Source organism: Asterias amurensis, chromosome 3 (assembly GCF_032118995.1).
Source record: "Asterias amurensis chromosome 3, ASM3211899v1".
Classification (NCBI taxonomy): domain Eukaryota; kingdom Metazoa; phylum Echinodermata; class Asteroidea; order Forcipulatida; family Asteriidae; genus Asterias; species Asterias amurensis.
The window spans coordinates 26,936,027-26,950,531 of NC_092650.1; the positions used below are offsets into that span (position 1 = coordinate 26,936,027).

Genomic DNA, 14,505 nt, shown 5'->3' on the forward strand with positions numbered 1-14,505 from the left:
TTCCACGCATGAGCCGTTCATGGGGAGCCCGATCCTTCTCACACTCTGGCCCATCACTATGGAACAAACTCCCCCCAAATCTCCGACAAATCACTACCTATTTCAGCTTCAAAACCCAATTGAAAACTGTTAACTATGTAACTCTTTACAATCTTGCTTCTGCATCTGCGCATTATAAATTGCCACCGTCACCGTCACCGTCACCGTCACCGTCACCGCCACCCGCCACCGCCACCGCCACCGCCACCGCCACCGCCACCGCCACCGCCACCGCCACCGCCACCGCCACCGCCACCGCCACCGCCACCGCCACCGCCACCGCCACGCCACCGCCACCGCCACCGCCACCACCGCCACCATCATCATTATTATTATTATTATTATTATTATTATTAAGAGGTCATTTCATATTCATCTTCTATTGATGGTATACAGTTCAAAGCACTTTTGGAGGATCCATATGTTTTATTTCACACAAACATAAATAAATTATGCTCCCTGTCCGTCAGGTTTCTGGCCCTTGTTTTTCCCCCCAACCTTTGGATCAATGGCTCAGTCCTTGTAACAGCCTCCAATCAGCGAGTCACGTTCACACTACGGAGCCAATTCCCCGGAAATGAAATCACCACGAGATTCCTGGGAAATGTAATTTTAATGTTTGTTTCACACTTGATGTGAATTTCCCAAGGGGAACTCAAGCCTCTTCTCACACCACCAAAGGCTACTTAACCTACCGAGCTATCTAGCCCTATTATTATCAATATCTTTTTTTTTTTTTTGAGGGGGTGGGGGGGGGGCAGTCAGAAGCCATACAACCGTAACTGTCGTGTAGCCAGGGATCACTCCCAAGTTTACGACACGACCTTGGAAGCGGCAGACAGGGGATCGCCCTGAAAGGGATGCAACTTTTTTTTTTCAATAATCAAGTATCAAACCACAACGGAAACACACACAAATTACAACAATTAGAATCTTCTGCTGACCAATGAAATATCGTTTCGGCCAAACCCTCATCACTTCAAACTGATTAATTATATCAAGCAAAAGCATTGCTGGAGCCCAAGAGAATTGACCGGCAGGGGGAAATGAGGAGGGGGGACTCTGCTAACCGTCAAATGAAATTAAACCTGAGGCTCTCCTAATGTACACGCTCTAATGAGACCTTCCGCAACCCATCTCTCTCATCAATTTAACATCAGAATCAAATTATCAGACCCACTGATGAAAGAAAGATGCCGAGTTTAAATTGCGAATAGCACTACCTCCCCACGGACGATGGACGCTGCGGATGTAAATGATGCAAGCGTCTGCATAATAGATGGGTGTATCGAGAGAGGGTCCAGTGCACACAGGGGACCTACAGCAGGTAAAACGTGTGACTTTGTATCCGCTTCAAGGTTCCTTCGTCAACAGATGAAAAGCTGCATGGGTGGTTGGCTTAACAGTGGTATCTTGTTTCTTGCCTCGCCTCCCACTTCTGGGACCCTGGTTTGAAACTAAGCAGTGGTGCCATGTGGATTTGTGTCTTGCTTGCCTCCCACCTCTGGGAACCCGGTTCAAATCCCAGCAGAGGTGCTACATGTATGTGGATTTGAATCTTGCCTTGCCTCCCACTTCTGGGAACCCCGGTTCAAATCCCAGCAGTGGTGCTATGTGGGTTGCGTTTTCAGTTCCTATCTGACTGTTGGGTTTTCCCTGCAATATGTCTAAGAGGTTTTTCTCCAACATCTAAAACAGAAACTTCCTTCCATGTCTTCTCTCTATTGGGTTCTTGACTATCTTGGTGTGACTATCTTGCTTTTCTGAGAGTCATTGGCTTCCCAACCAGAATTGAAGGCAGTGGACGCTATTGGTTATCAATTACTCAAAATAGTTATTAGCATAAACTTGGTAAAGAGTAATTGGTACTTGGTAAAGAGTAATGGAGAGGGTGATAGTATACAAATATTGAGTGGCTCAGAGTGCAATGTGAGGAATATTATCGCTCGGTAAAATTTCGACTGTTCCATTTCATAAGGCTTCAACGAGGCCTGGTTCTTGATATTTTACCTCGACTTCGTCTCGGTAAAATTATCAAGAACCAGGCCTCGTTGAAGCCGAGTGAAATGGAACAGTCCAAAGTTTACCGAGCGATAATATTCCTTCCATTCCACTCTGAGCCTCTCAATATTTGTTTTATATAACTGACATATAGATCCTTGCCATTTGATGTATTTTTTAAGTATAACATTATGAAGAATCACACAAATTACTGGTTCGGAAACATAGCGCCGCGTAGCGGCAACAATGCACAAATTTAATAGCAATCAGATCACAACCTTTTGCACAGGTGCTCCTTTGTTTTAGCAGCGGCGCTGTACTGCTCAAAAACATTGGGAACAAGGATGATCCTAACTGTTGAATGGGAAATGCTATTCCCCTTGGGTGAATAGGTCTTTTCGATCGCCGGTGCGGATGGGAGTAATAGTCGTGTCACGTGAAGTAAGTTCCACCAATCAAATGACAAGGATCTGAATGTAAAACATTATGAGAAGTTCTCCCTCTGAAGTAATGTAGTTGTCGAGTAATTTTCACGAATTCAAGTAATTTTTCACGAATTTAATTTTCGAGATCTCGGAATTAGATTTTGAGGTCTCGAAATCAAGCATCTGGAAGCACATAATTTCATGTGACAAGGGTGTTTTTTCTTTCATTATTATCTCACAACTTCAAACTTTCACAGGTTTGTTGTAAGCGTATTCAATATTTTGTCTATGACAATTACCAATATTGTCCAGTGTCTTAATAAATGAAATGAAATTAAATGCATCTGATGAGTTGAGTATAGTAGAGGCCTACAGACTGGAAACGTTTCCATCGTATAAACTCTTCCTGATCTCTCTGAATCTACCGAAGAAAAAAAAACTTGATTGGATCAGCTATCCCGGACTACCATGGAGGACAATCTGAAGCTTCGTATAGAAACAATCCTGTATCATAGAGGACCTGTTCACACCTTTCAATAAATCCTACCACTATTAACTACCCTACATCACCCACTGGCATCAATTTACCAACGAGGGCCGTGTCACCGACACAACTTACAGTCACCCAGTTCTAGGCAATCTCAAAGAGGCGACGACACTCACGTTTCAAACGTCACATCCATGCTCTTGTGAAGAAAAAAAAATGCTGTGCAACAACCAATGTCTCCCTTCCACGCCTGGAAACATGCAGGCCACGAAGGAACGGCCTTTCTTGCCCCTGGTCTTTGGCCTTGGTGCCCCTTTGAAAGTTCCCCCTAGGCTTTAAGATTTATCAATGGCAGTGCCCTTTGAAAAATTAAAAAGGGCTTGCCCTTTCAAAGAATTTCAAAGAACTGTTTGTGGTGCAGTTGGGTGTGTCCAAGTTCAATCACTATTCTCACATCGTACCGTCAGGGAAACTGACTGGGTATTAATATCAGGCCTTTGTTTTTGAAAGGGCAAGGGCACCAAGGCATATCTCCTTGCATAAAGGGCACCCTATTAGGAAATTGTGAATTTCTACTAGAGCATTACAAAGGGCACCAAGGCAATGACCAGTTGGCATGGAGGCAATGGCCTTACTTGCCTCCATATCAGGCCTGAAATATTTGATCAATGGAGTGAATGAAACACCGCACAAAAACCTGCTCACTTCCCCCGAAATAATTTAGTAATTGTTAAGACATCACTCAAAAGTCCAGCTTTCGCCATAAACACCAAACACCCTCTCCAAAACATAACCCTACCTGTCACCAAGCCCTAATCGTTTAGCCGCTTACACCCCTATGTTTGGACACTACTACGTTCCAACGCCCCCATGATATTATCTTAACCCTAGCATGAATAAATCAGCAGGAGGTTTTGGAACATAGGGTTGTCGGAACATTGTCGGAAAATAGAACATAGTCACCATTAAGACGGTATGTCTGACAATATTTGTCTCGATAAATCAACACAGCAAAACCCACCCAACCACTCTTTATATATTGATCAATAAATTATAAAATCATTAATTCAATTTCAAAATTCAATGAATTAAAAAAACAAACGCCACAACAATCTATATATCCACTTTTCGTAATCAATAAATCAGTGAAAAAACTGATCAATAAAACAACAAATCAATCAATCGATCGGCCAATCAATCAATCATTCAATCAATCAATCAATCAATCAATCATTCAATCAATCAATCACTCAATCAATTCGTTTTTGACTCTGTTGCTTTATGTATTCTTAAGCTATTGTATCCATTATTCTCATTTAGGTTTTGGGTTGCATTATCCCTAGCTCTTTCAATCCTTTGGAAAAGACGCTCTATAAGTACGGTTGTTATTATTATTGACAGATATTATGTTAGACAGCGGACAGCTTGACACCTTGACAGTCCTCCTTTAAAATAAAAAAGACAACCCCAGAACCTGATGCTACTTTTTAGCTTTAATAGTCATTAGTTATCCATGGCTACCCATAGTTGTCAGCCTCATCCCCATTATGTGTAGTCATTTCACTCGGCCCTGCACCTAACTGTATACACCATCGATGAAACCCTAGACAGTTAACATGCAGGGGGGCCCCCACTGTGCATTAAATTAGTCAACCCAATGGACTATCAATGCAAACCACATAACCACACAGAATGCACGCCCTGTGCCTGAGAAATTGTAAAAATGTAACCGCGTTTGGAAATTTCTCTGGAAATTTTGAGGGGTGGCACGGCTGTATACACCAGCATAGAAATCCTAGGCAGTAACATGCAGGGGGGCCCCACTGTACATAATTACTCTTCCCCAATGGAATATCAATGCAAACCACATCATCACAAGGACGTACGCCCTGTGCCTGAGAATTTGTCAAAATTTAAGTGCCTTTGGAAATTTTTAGAGTGCCATGGCTGTATACACCAGCATTGAAATAAGACAGTAAACATGCAGGGGGGGGGGGGGGCAAGTGTGCATAATTACTATTCCAAATGGACTATCAAGGACGTATGCCCTGTGCTTCAGAAATTGTCAAAATGTAACCACGGTTGGCAATTTATCTGGAATTTTTTTATAGTGGTTCCATGCATCAGCCTGTGAACAACTGTTACTTTTGTTAACGCTTCTGACGGGGACATTTTTGTTTAAAGGCAGTGGACACTATTGGTAATTGTCAAAGACTAGCCTTCACAGTTGGTGTATCTCAACATGTATAAAATAACAAACCTGTGAAAATTTGAGCTCAATCGGTCATCGAACTTGTGAGATAATAATGAAAGAAAAAACACCCTTGTCACTCGAAGTGGAGTGCGTTTAGATGGTTGATTTTGAGACCTCAAGTTCTAAATCTGAGGTTTTGAAATCAAATTCGTGGAAAATTACTTCTTTCTCGAAAAACTATGGCACTTCAGAGGGAGCCGTTTCGCACGATGTTTTATACCATCAACCTCTCCCCACTACTAGTCACCAAGAAAGGTTTTATGCTAATAATTGTTTTGAGTAATTACCAATAGTGTCCACTGCCTTTAAGTTGTCCACAAAGACAGAATGTGTCTTCGAACTGTAGCTTTCAAAACAGCATCCAAAAGATAAACACAGAAATGTCAAACGTACCCCACATTTTATTTTAAAAACTAAGAAATACGAGTAGATACAAATTATGTTGAGTTGCCCCCGTCTTTTGAATAATAAATCTACATAACTGGCAATGAGTCGAGTAACACCTAAATTATTACCATCTCAAAGGATAGTGATACCAAGTCTGTGCCAGAAGTCACACATCCCGTCGACAGCCACAAGAAGCTTCCTATCAAGAGTAACCTATCTTCAGCTGCTAACCATCAAAGCCTTTATACATGTTATACCGAAAGATTTCCTCCTCTGTCTTGGAATCTAGGCATCACCGTGACAAAGAAACCTTCTATATCTTGAGTAATCTCACACCTTTGAGTAGGATCTTAACCGAGACGAGTAGAGGCCGCCACCAAAATGGACTATAAGCAATCATCCCCCCCCCCCCCCGAAGAAAACTGAAAGCATACATTTTGAACCCAAGTCTCAACACTCATGGGGTGACAGGTCTTTTTCTTCAGCCGTGCCACGCATCTGGAACTCTCTACCACTTAATCTTCGATCTTGTGTTTGTACCGCAAAATTCAAGTCTCTTCTCAAAACTTATGTTATGTCACAGGTTTTCAATGACTAATTTTGTTGTTTCTGTTTTTTCTTTGTGTTGTGTTGTGTTTTGTTTTGTTGTTGGTTTTACTGTGCCTTGAACACCCAGCAGGGTGGATATGTGCGCATTACAAGTAGTAGTAGTAGTAGCAGCAGCAGCAGCAGCAGCAGCAGCAGCAGCAGCAGCAGCAGCAGCAGCAGCAGCAGCAGCAGCAGCAGCAGCAGCAGCAGCAGCAGCAGCAGCAGCAGCAGCAGCAGCAGCAGTAGTAGTATTATTATTATGACATTGTCCAGAAGCATCAATGAGTGGGTTAAAGGGACACGTATCCCTGAAATATGTGTGGTTTTCCTTTTACTTTCGCAATTAAAACAAAACACATTTTTGTAGAGTTTTTGAAAATTTAGGCTTAATAATAAAAATAATAATAATAATAATATAGATATGTATATAGCGACTTTAACACAGATCAAAGTGCTGAACAATGAATAAAACAAGAACAAAGCAAGGACAGAAAGATAAACAAAACAGCAAAGGATTAATGACGAGGCTGACTGAAAAAGTATGTTACTTCAGAGAGAGCTGTTTCTCAAAATGTTTCATACTATCAAATGCTTTCCATTGCTCATCACCAAGTTAGTTATGCTAGCAATTATTTTGGGTAATTACCAATAGTGTCGGTGCCTTTAAGGACAGTCACAATGGTGTAGCATCTACCTCTAACCTTAGATATCAATCTTGAAACCCATGGGTGTAAGGAACGTGTGAAATACACGTACATGTAGCTAGGTCATTTATTTCAGGTTCTTGGGAACTATCCTTAAGATGTTCGGTAATCTTAAAGGCCAAGTCACACAGGCCCCGATAAAACGAGAAAAAAAAAACCGATAACGATAGCGATACAATGCACGCCCAATAAAAATGCATGCCCATAATTATACTCTCTGGATTTTTTCGGCAATATTTCAAAAGTGGGTACCAGTTACCTTTTTGAAATAAAATGTGGTTGGTACTCGCTGTCACCACGCTAAATGTGGATGTGGATTCGATACATTTGTGAAAATACCAAAACATTTGTTGCTGTTTTCTTAAAGGGTGTACATGTGTACTTTTTGTAGGACAAAAAACACAATGTCCACAGATTTACACTAAACTTACACAGTTTGAAGATAATGATAGCAGAACGCCTCCCTGAAAATATTACCTACTGAGGTGCTGTAGTTTTGGGAAAATTAGTAAAATAATGTCATGAAAATTATTTTAAGCATTAACAAACGTATTTTCATGACATTGTTTTACTCATTTCTCAAAAACTACAGCACCTCAGCAGTAAGTAATAATTATTTGAAGGACAGCTTTCCACTATCATTATCTTCAAACCCTGTAAGTTTAATGTAAATCTATGGAAATTTTGAAAAAGTACCCAAATCCTTTAACAAGTAGACACTGTATTCAACTGAAATTTTCAAAGGTGACCAGTACTGAATCTTTCTTTATAGCTTTGCCAACAAGTTAGAATTATTTTGGGAGAAAAACCTACATGTATGACCTTTAAGTAGGAATAGTGCCAGGTGAAACTCAATGTCTAGTCCAGAATTGAGGGCAGACAAGTGTGAACATTGAATGCTTAAATGTTTCACTTAGTTACCTGTACATGTTTGTTGCGTTGTTATAGCTTTCGAGAAAGACTCTGCTAGGGTCGGAACGTCAGGCCATTATCTATATATATATATATGTCTCCCTGCATTGTTGTCGAACAATACATTTACCACTTTTATGGTCCAGTAACCCATCCTTTCATTCTTAACATCCTTTGTCCTCGCCACTTCACTCCTATTGGTTCATAGCCACCAATATTGTCTCTGAAATAGAAACTTTGATTGGCTGTTATTTTCCCGCTTCTTTCTGGATCCTTTCTTTAATCCCTTTCCCCCTCCCTTTTTCTATAAATGGATATGTATTTGTTTGTACTTGTTTTATGCCTCTGAAGAAGGTCCGGATTGGATCGAAAGCTAAGGCAATCTACCCTATTCATTATATATGTCTCCCTGCATTGTATATATATATATTTTTTTTTTTACCAAATTTTTTACCCTCGGCCCATTTGGTAATGGTAAGTTGTTTGCAACAGCTAATTCTATTTTCTCAACATTTAATGTCATGACATGAATTCAAAAAACATGGTCGATGATACACTACAAAACTACACGTCTGTGTACTATAAGTACTACTGCAGGTACAAGAACATGTACAGACAGAAATAACATAATAACTTACAATAAACAGTTTGTCATGGCCGAGCGGTTAAGAGCACAGGATTCAAGCTCTGGTGTTTGATCAGCAGAGTCTGGGATGGACTCCTGGTCGTAACACTTGCTACATGTACGTACAATTGGGAGGTAGGGCTTTCTGCTCTACCGGCCAGGCTTTGAACTGATGATACCAAAGCCTACATCGTATGGACTGTAAAAGGGGTAACCCTGTTTCAGCCCTAGGAGTAGGTGGCAACGGCCTGTGGGAAAAAAACAAGTGTAGCCCACACCTCGTAGTGGCATTCAGGCCTTGTGTGTCTGGCGACTTGCATACAAATAAAAATAAAAAATAATAATAATATTAATATAAAAAACAGCTCTCTCATGTACACTTGTATTTTTCTCGTCAGGGGCCAACAGGGTTTGTCCACAATCATAGAAACACCACCTCCTTCCCCTCCTCAGTGGTAAAGATTAACCAAACTGACCAGTCATCTTAACCACTTGACACTCTTAACCTTTATCCCTCCTTCCTTTTTAAGGACCCTTTGCTCCATCCCCCAAAGCCACATTTCTGCTCCACAATCCCAAAGCCATCCACAGAGAATGCAGGAAAAACAACAATGTACATGTAGGTCCAGCGCCAACAACGTTTATGAATAATTCACAGAACGCCAAAGGCTTTGAGATCGTAGGACGTGGGGGGCCAACAGAGAGGGGGGGGGGGGTCATGTTCCATCCATCGATACCAAGACGGGATAAGACCATAAGACTAAGCCTAGACGCATGGACTCTCTAAAACCAAGATAATCTCCCATCCAAAAAAACACAATACTCATCAATTTCCCAGCGACTTTACATTCAGGAAGAAAAAAATACTAAGTAAGCACTCAATCTTGATGTATTTGGAGGTCTTTTTTAGAATTCTCTACCTCTTCTCTGAGGGTCAATGACATTAGCATATGCTGTCAAGAGAAGGCTAAAAATAATCGAAGATGTCTCTTGAAAGATCTCGACGACAGATCCCCCGAGGGGAAATGAAAATAAAGCTCAAGTTATGCATTAGTTCCTTTACACATGTATCAAGCTACTGGAAAAGAGTGTGTTGCATACAATTCATCATCAGACGGCGGCGCGCTAATGGACTATCCATGGATATCAACCCACACACCAGTATTCTCAAAATGTTTTTTGTTTTCCTTGATTTTGTTGTTTTTGTTTGGAGGTGATGAATGAACTTTCCGAAGAACATGCATCGGCATCATATTTCATCTATTACGGCTACAGTATAGCAAGGCTGCCTCCTGCACTGACATTATATATAATCTTGCTAAAAGTAAGTTTATAAATTTAGGTAGGAAAACACTCAAGCTGAGAACAAAACAAATTATTCAACAGATCAACAAATCCAAAAATCAATTGATAAGTTTCAATAGTTACTATTGGTAATTACTCAAAATAATTATCATCATAAAACCTTTCTTGATTACGAGTAATGGGGAGAGGTTGATAGGATAAAACATTGTGAGAAACAGCCCCCTCTGAAGTGACGCAGTTTTCGAGGAAGAAGTAATTTTCCACAAGTTTAGAACTTGAGGTCTCAAAATCAAGCATCAGAAAGCACACAACTTCGTGTGACAAGAGTTTTTTTTCTTTCATTATTATCTCGCAACTTCCACGACCGATTGAGCTCAAATTTTCACAGGTTTGTTATTTTATGCATATGTTGAGATACACCAACTGTGAAAACTATTCTTTGACAATTACCAATAGTGTCCACTGTCTTTAATCTATTGATCAATAAATTATCAAATCAATAATTCAAATTCAAAATTCAATGAATTAATAGAACAAACGCAACAACAGTCTATAAATCCACTTTTCATATCAATAAATCAGCGCATAAACTGATCAATAAAAAAACAAATCATTAAATCAATCAATCGATCAGCCAATCAATGAATCATTCAACTGACTGGACTAGGTCAGCAGATGATACCATTCCATCAAAGAGATGGGTCTACAGATTTCTGGCCCAAAAACTTTTGCGACCCTCCTGGAATTTCTTAAGAAAAATTTGCTGATTATTTACACTACAACTATTTTACCGGCAAACTCCTGGGGAATAGATATTAAATAAGATACACGGGTGAAATTTCCTCAAATGTTCAAAGATCTGTTCAGACCTGTATGCTTCTGTTTTTGAAAGGGCAAGGGCACCAAGGCATTTTCCTGATTTGTAAAGGGCACCTTATGAGGCAAGGCACTGACCAGGGGGCAGGAGGCAATTGCCTTTGCAACTGCCTCCGTGTAATATTAGGCATTGTTCTAAAGAATTTACTCCTTCCGAAGCAACATTGTTTCATTTCTTTTAAATTTAATAATATATTGACAATGTAATGTATGAAAGGGGACACTAGTGAGCTGTGAAACACCAGGTGAAAGTGTATGTTCATTTCCTGAACGTCCAAATCTCTAGAAATCAACATTCAATGGCGGATTGCTCATTCCTCATCTAAGAATTCATTAATGATGAATTCCTGATGCAACGCAAGACATCCCTGGTAAGATTTCTGATTCTCTGCGCCTTAATTAAAGATTGACTGAATAGGATAGCCGATGGAGGGAAGACTTTGGGAACAATCACGCATTAAGGACAGGTGGTTTGCAGTGTTGAGTGCTTGTAATGTCTCAGAATAGATTATGATAAATGATGAGAATAAGAATAAATTAAGCTTATAAAACGCCTAAATCCATGACTTGATCCCATGCACTGTACAAGTTATATTTGGACCAAAATCAAACAAGAGGAGGTAATTACACTAAAAGAGCATTTAAAAGATTTCTTAAAATATTAACCAACAAGAACCACAAGAAATGGGACCAGGAATTACAACATCCAAAGCTTGTACTAGGCTATGCTTCGTTTTTAAAAGGGCGAGGGTACCAAGGCATTTTCTCTTTGGTAAGTTCACCCTACAGGAGGAAATTGTAGGAAATTTGTACTGGAGCATTTTATTAAGGGCACCAGGGCAATAACCAGGGGGCATGGAGGCAATCGCCTTCATTGCCCCCCCCCCATGAAGTACAATGTACCAGGCCTGAAAAATCATCCCCGCCACTTCTCAATGTTTTTGTCTCTATACATACATCAACTTTCGCAAATTTATTCAGTCAGTTTCCCAGTGGTTTATTGCTTGAAATTAATTCCTCAGTGGATTTCAAATTGAAGATTATTTCTCAAGCCTAAAATATACACTCGAGTGTTGTTCTTTTTTTGTCTTAAGTTATGACATGCAGCTTAAGGCTACTGTTTGCACTACTTGAGTCTGCTACTTCAACTTATACATGTGATTCCATTTTGCAATAAGAAATCCAGGATTTAAAGACTCTGGACACCTTTTGTAAATGCCAAAGACCACTCTTCTCACTTGGTGTATCTCAACATATGCATAAAATAACAAACCTGTGAAAATTTGAGCTCGATTAGTCGTCGAAGTTACGAGATAATAATGAAAGAAAAAACACCCTAAGTTGTGTGCTTTCAGATGCTTGATTCGAGACCTCAAATTCTAAATCCCGAGGTCTCAAAATCAAACTCGTGGAAACTTACTTCTTCCTCGAAAACTACAGTACTTCCAAGAGCAATTTCTCAGAATGTTTTATATTATCAACAGCTCCCTATTACTCTTTACCAAGTAAGGTTTTATGTTAATAATTGTTTTGAGTAATTACCAATAGTGTCCACTGCCTTTAAGGCTACTGTATGCACTACTTGAGTCTGCTACTCAACTTCTTGTAATTCCATTTCGCAATAAGAAATCCAGGGTTTAATAGATGTAAGACAATTCAGGATTATCCATTCTTTAGAGAGCGTACTTTGGATCTTAAGTTTCAAACGACAATCGGAACCGTTGAAAGGAGCCTCGAGGTTGTCTCAGGGTTTTGTCTTTTTTTTTTTCAACTCAAGACTTTGTTGTTATCAAGTGCATGACATATAAAACACTACATCCTCATCTAAACAAGGAACAAAATAAACTTGTTGATGTTCATCAGAACGGTGCAACACACAACGCACTATAACCTCTCAGCAAACAAACAGCAACAAACGAATATAATTATTAGATGTGGTTTGCCTAATCAAACGTTTAAGGGCGTGAGAGTCATCAGTGACCAAAAGTAAAAAACTAGGCAAGAATGAAGAGTGAACATTCGGGGAGCCAACCTCCTGTGGGATATGGTTCAAGATTGATTGATTGATGTTGAAATGGCATGTCCACCTTTTGATAACCCCTGGAGTTATAGATTCCAAGGAGCTCCTAAGAATAGTATCCTCAGTGCTAGATAAGAAACACCCTAAGCACGATTTATTTATAGATGCAGATAATACCAGCTACTTTTGTTCACCAGGCATGCATACAATGTCTGATTTCAGATATCAGTCTGGAATTTCCAATTCCTGAACTTAAAGCTCAACAACATAACAAATCCCACTCCTAGTCCTGCCATGGCTAAAGAAAAATACTTAAGACATCATGGACAGAAAAATATACAATTGAAGACAAATCAGCAGTCCTCTAGGAGGGGGAGACGAACAGCACCCTCAAGAGTCCATCCATTAAAAGTGTCCCCATGGCTATTGCTGCATGTCAAAGAACATCCTTGCCATTGTGGGTTAAACACAAGGCTTTCTCTTGAAAATACAAAGTGCTTACCTGGGCGCCGAGATGTTGAGGGGTTCTCCTTTGGTCCAGGCTAGGGTGGGGCACCCAGGGAGAGGGCGTGGCTTTTGGGTACCCAGCTGGTGGGCATCTAATACCTTAGAGTATCGGTAAAGGTGATTACCTGCAATAGATAACAAAAACAACATTAATAGTCTGGTAACGCAAGAGTTTATGAGAAAGCATCCTAAAAATATATTGCTATGTGATTTTCCTTTTATTTTTTCTCTCAAAAACTTAACAGAAGCTAAAACTTTTACAGGTAAATTTTATGACACACATCTCCATTCACCCTCACAGTGAGTATGGATTCATGTCATAACAAAAAACTTGATCTACAAAAGGTATCAAACCCCTTTAAATTAATCCATACAGGTAGCAGACAAGTGTACAGACCCTTCAGCGAAACTAATGTCTTAGAACTACTCATCAACTAAAAGAGGACAGAGAAAGGAACCAAGGGTCTAAATCTAGATCTTGAGACAACAACAAAGAGTAGTTTCTTGGTTGCTGTTGAGGGCATTTTCAAGGGTAAATCACTCAACTGGTTGGTTTGTTCACTTCAAATCCAAAGTGTAACCTCCGTACAACAAAATGTCTCTTTAATTTAGTGACCAGTCTTAAACCAAATGCCAGGTGTACTCAACACTAAACATCCAGCTTTGACTTGGCCGTTTGTTATCATTCTTGACTAAGTTTACCCCCCCCCCTTCCGTCCAAAAGTAGACCTGAGCTTCACTAATATACATTGTACCTCACAGAAGAATCACATCCGTCATTATAAGGCGCTAAGGTGTTGCCTCACGCTTTTTTTAATGCTTTTTTTCTTCTTTTTCTCTGTCAGCAAAGTCACACGCTGTGCTAATCCCAGCATGGAATTATGTTTCAATGCAGCACAAATGCCCTGCCTACAAAGTGGACCACTGAATATTATAAGCCAGCGGAATGGGTCGCTAGGCAACCAAGGTGTCAATGTGCAAACTGCACAGAAGGTTTGTATGTGCAAATTCTCCTCAGAGGAACTAACAAGTCGACGAGAAGTCATCAAATTTACTCCTCAAAAAACGGTGACAGGTAATACTGTTGTGCACAGTCCAAATATTTCACGAAGGCAATTGCTTCCAACCTTGTCAATGATCACCGACTTTGAAAAATATTTTTAACAAACAAAGTTAGCACTGATTCTCCGCATGCGGTAAGCAGAGTAATGAAAGTGGGACCAGGGCCCAATTTCATGGCTTTGCTCACCATCGGTGCTTGCAGAAAGAGGGAATTCTGCGCTTACGTCAAGCCTATTTCAAAGATTAGCTGGGAATTTTTGCTTGTGCCCAGGCGTACTCCACGTTACAGGCATTTTTCGCTAGCTCAGGTAGC

At 40.2% G+C, this 14,505-nt stretch overlaps 1 protein-coding gene across 1 annotated transcript in view; it reads right to left on the reverse strand.

Annotated features, from left to right (window-relative positions):
* LOC139934951 (membrane-bound transcription factor site-1 protease-like) overlaps positions 1-14,505 on the reverse strand; it is a 67,056-nt gene that overhangs the window by 8,470 nt on the left and 44,081 nt on the right. The window contains exon 22 of the mRNA XM_071929377.1: positions 13,126-13,255. Coding sequence (XP_071785478.1) covers positions 13,126-13,255 — 130 coding nt within the window. The remainder of the gene's footprint in view (positions 1-13,125; positions 13,256-14,505) is intronic.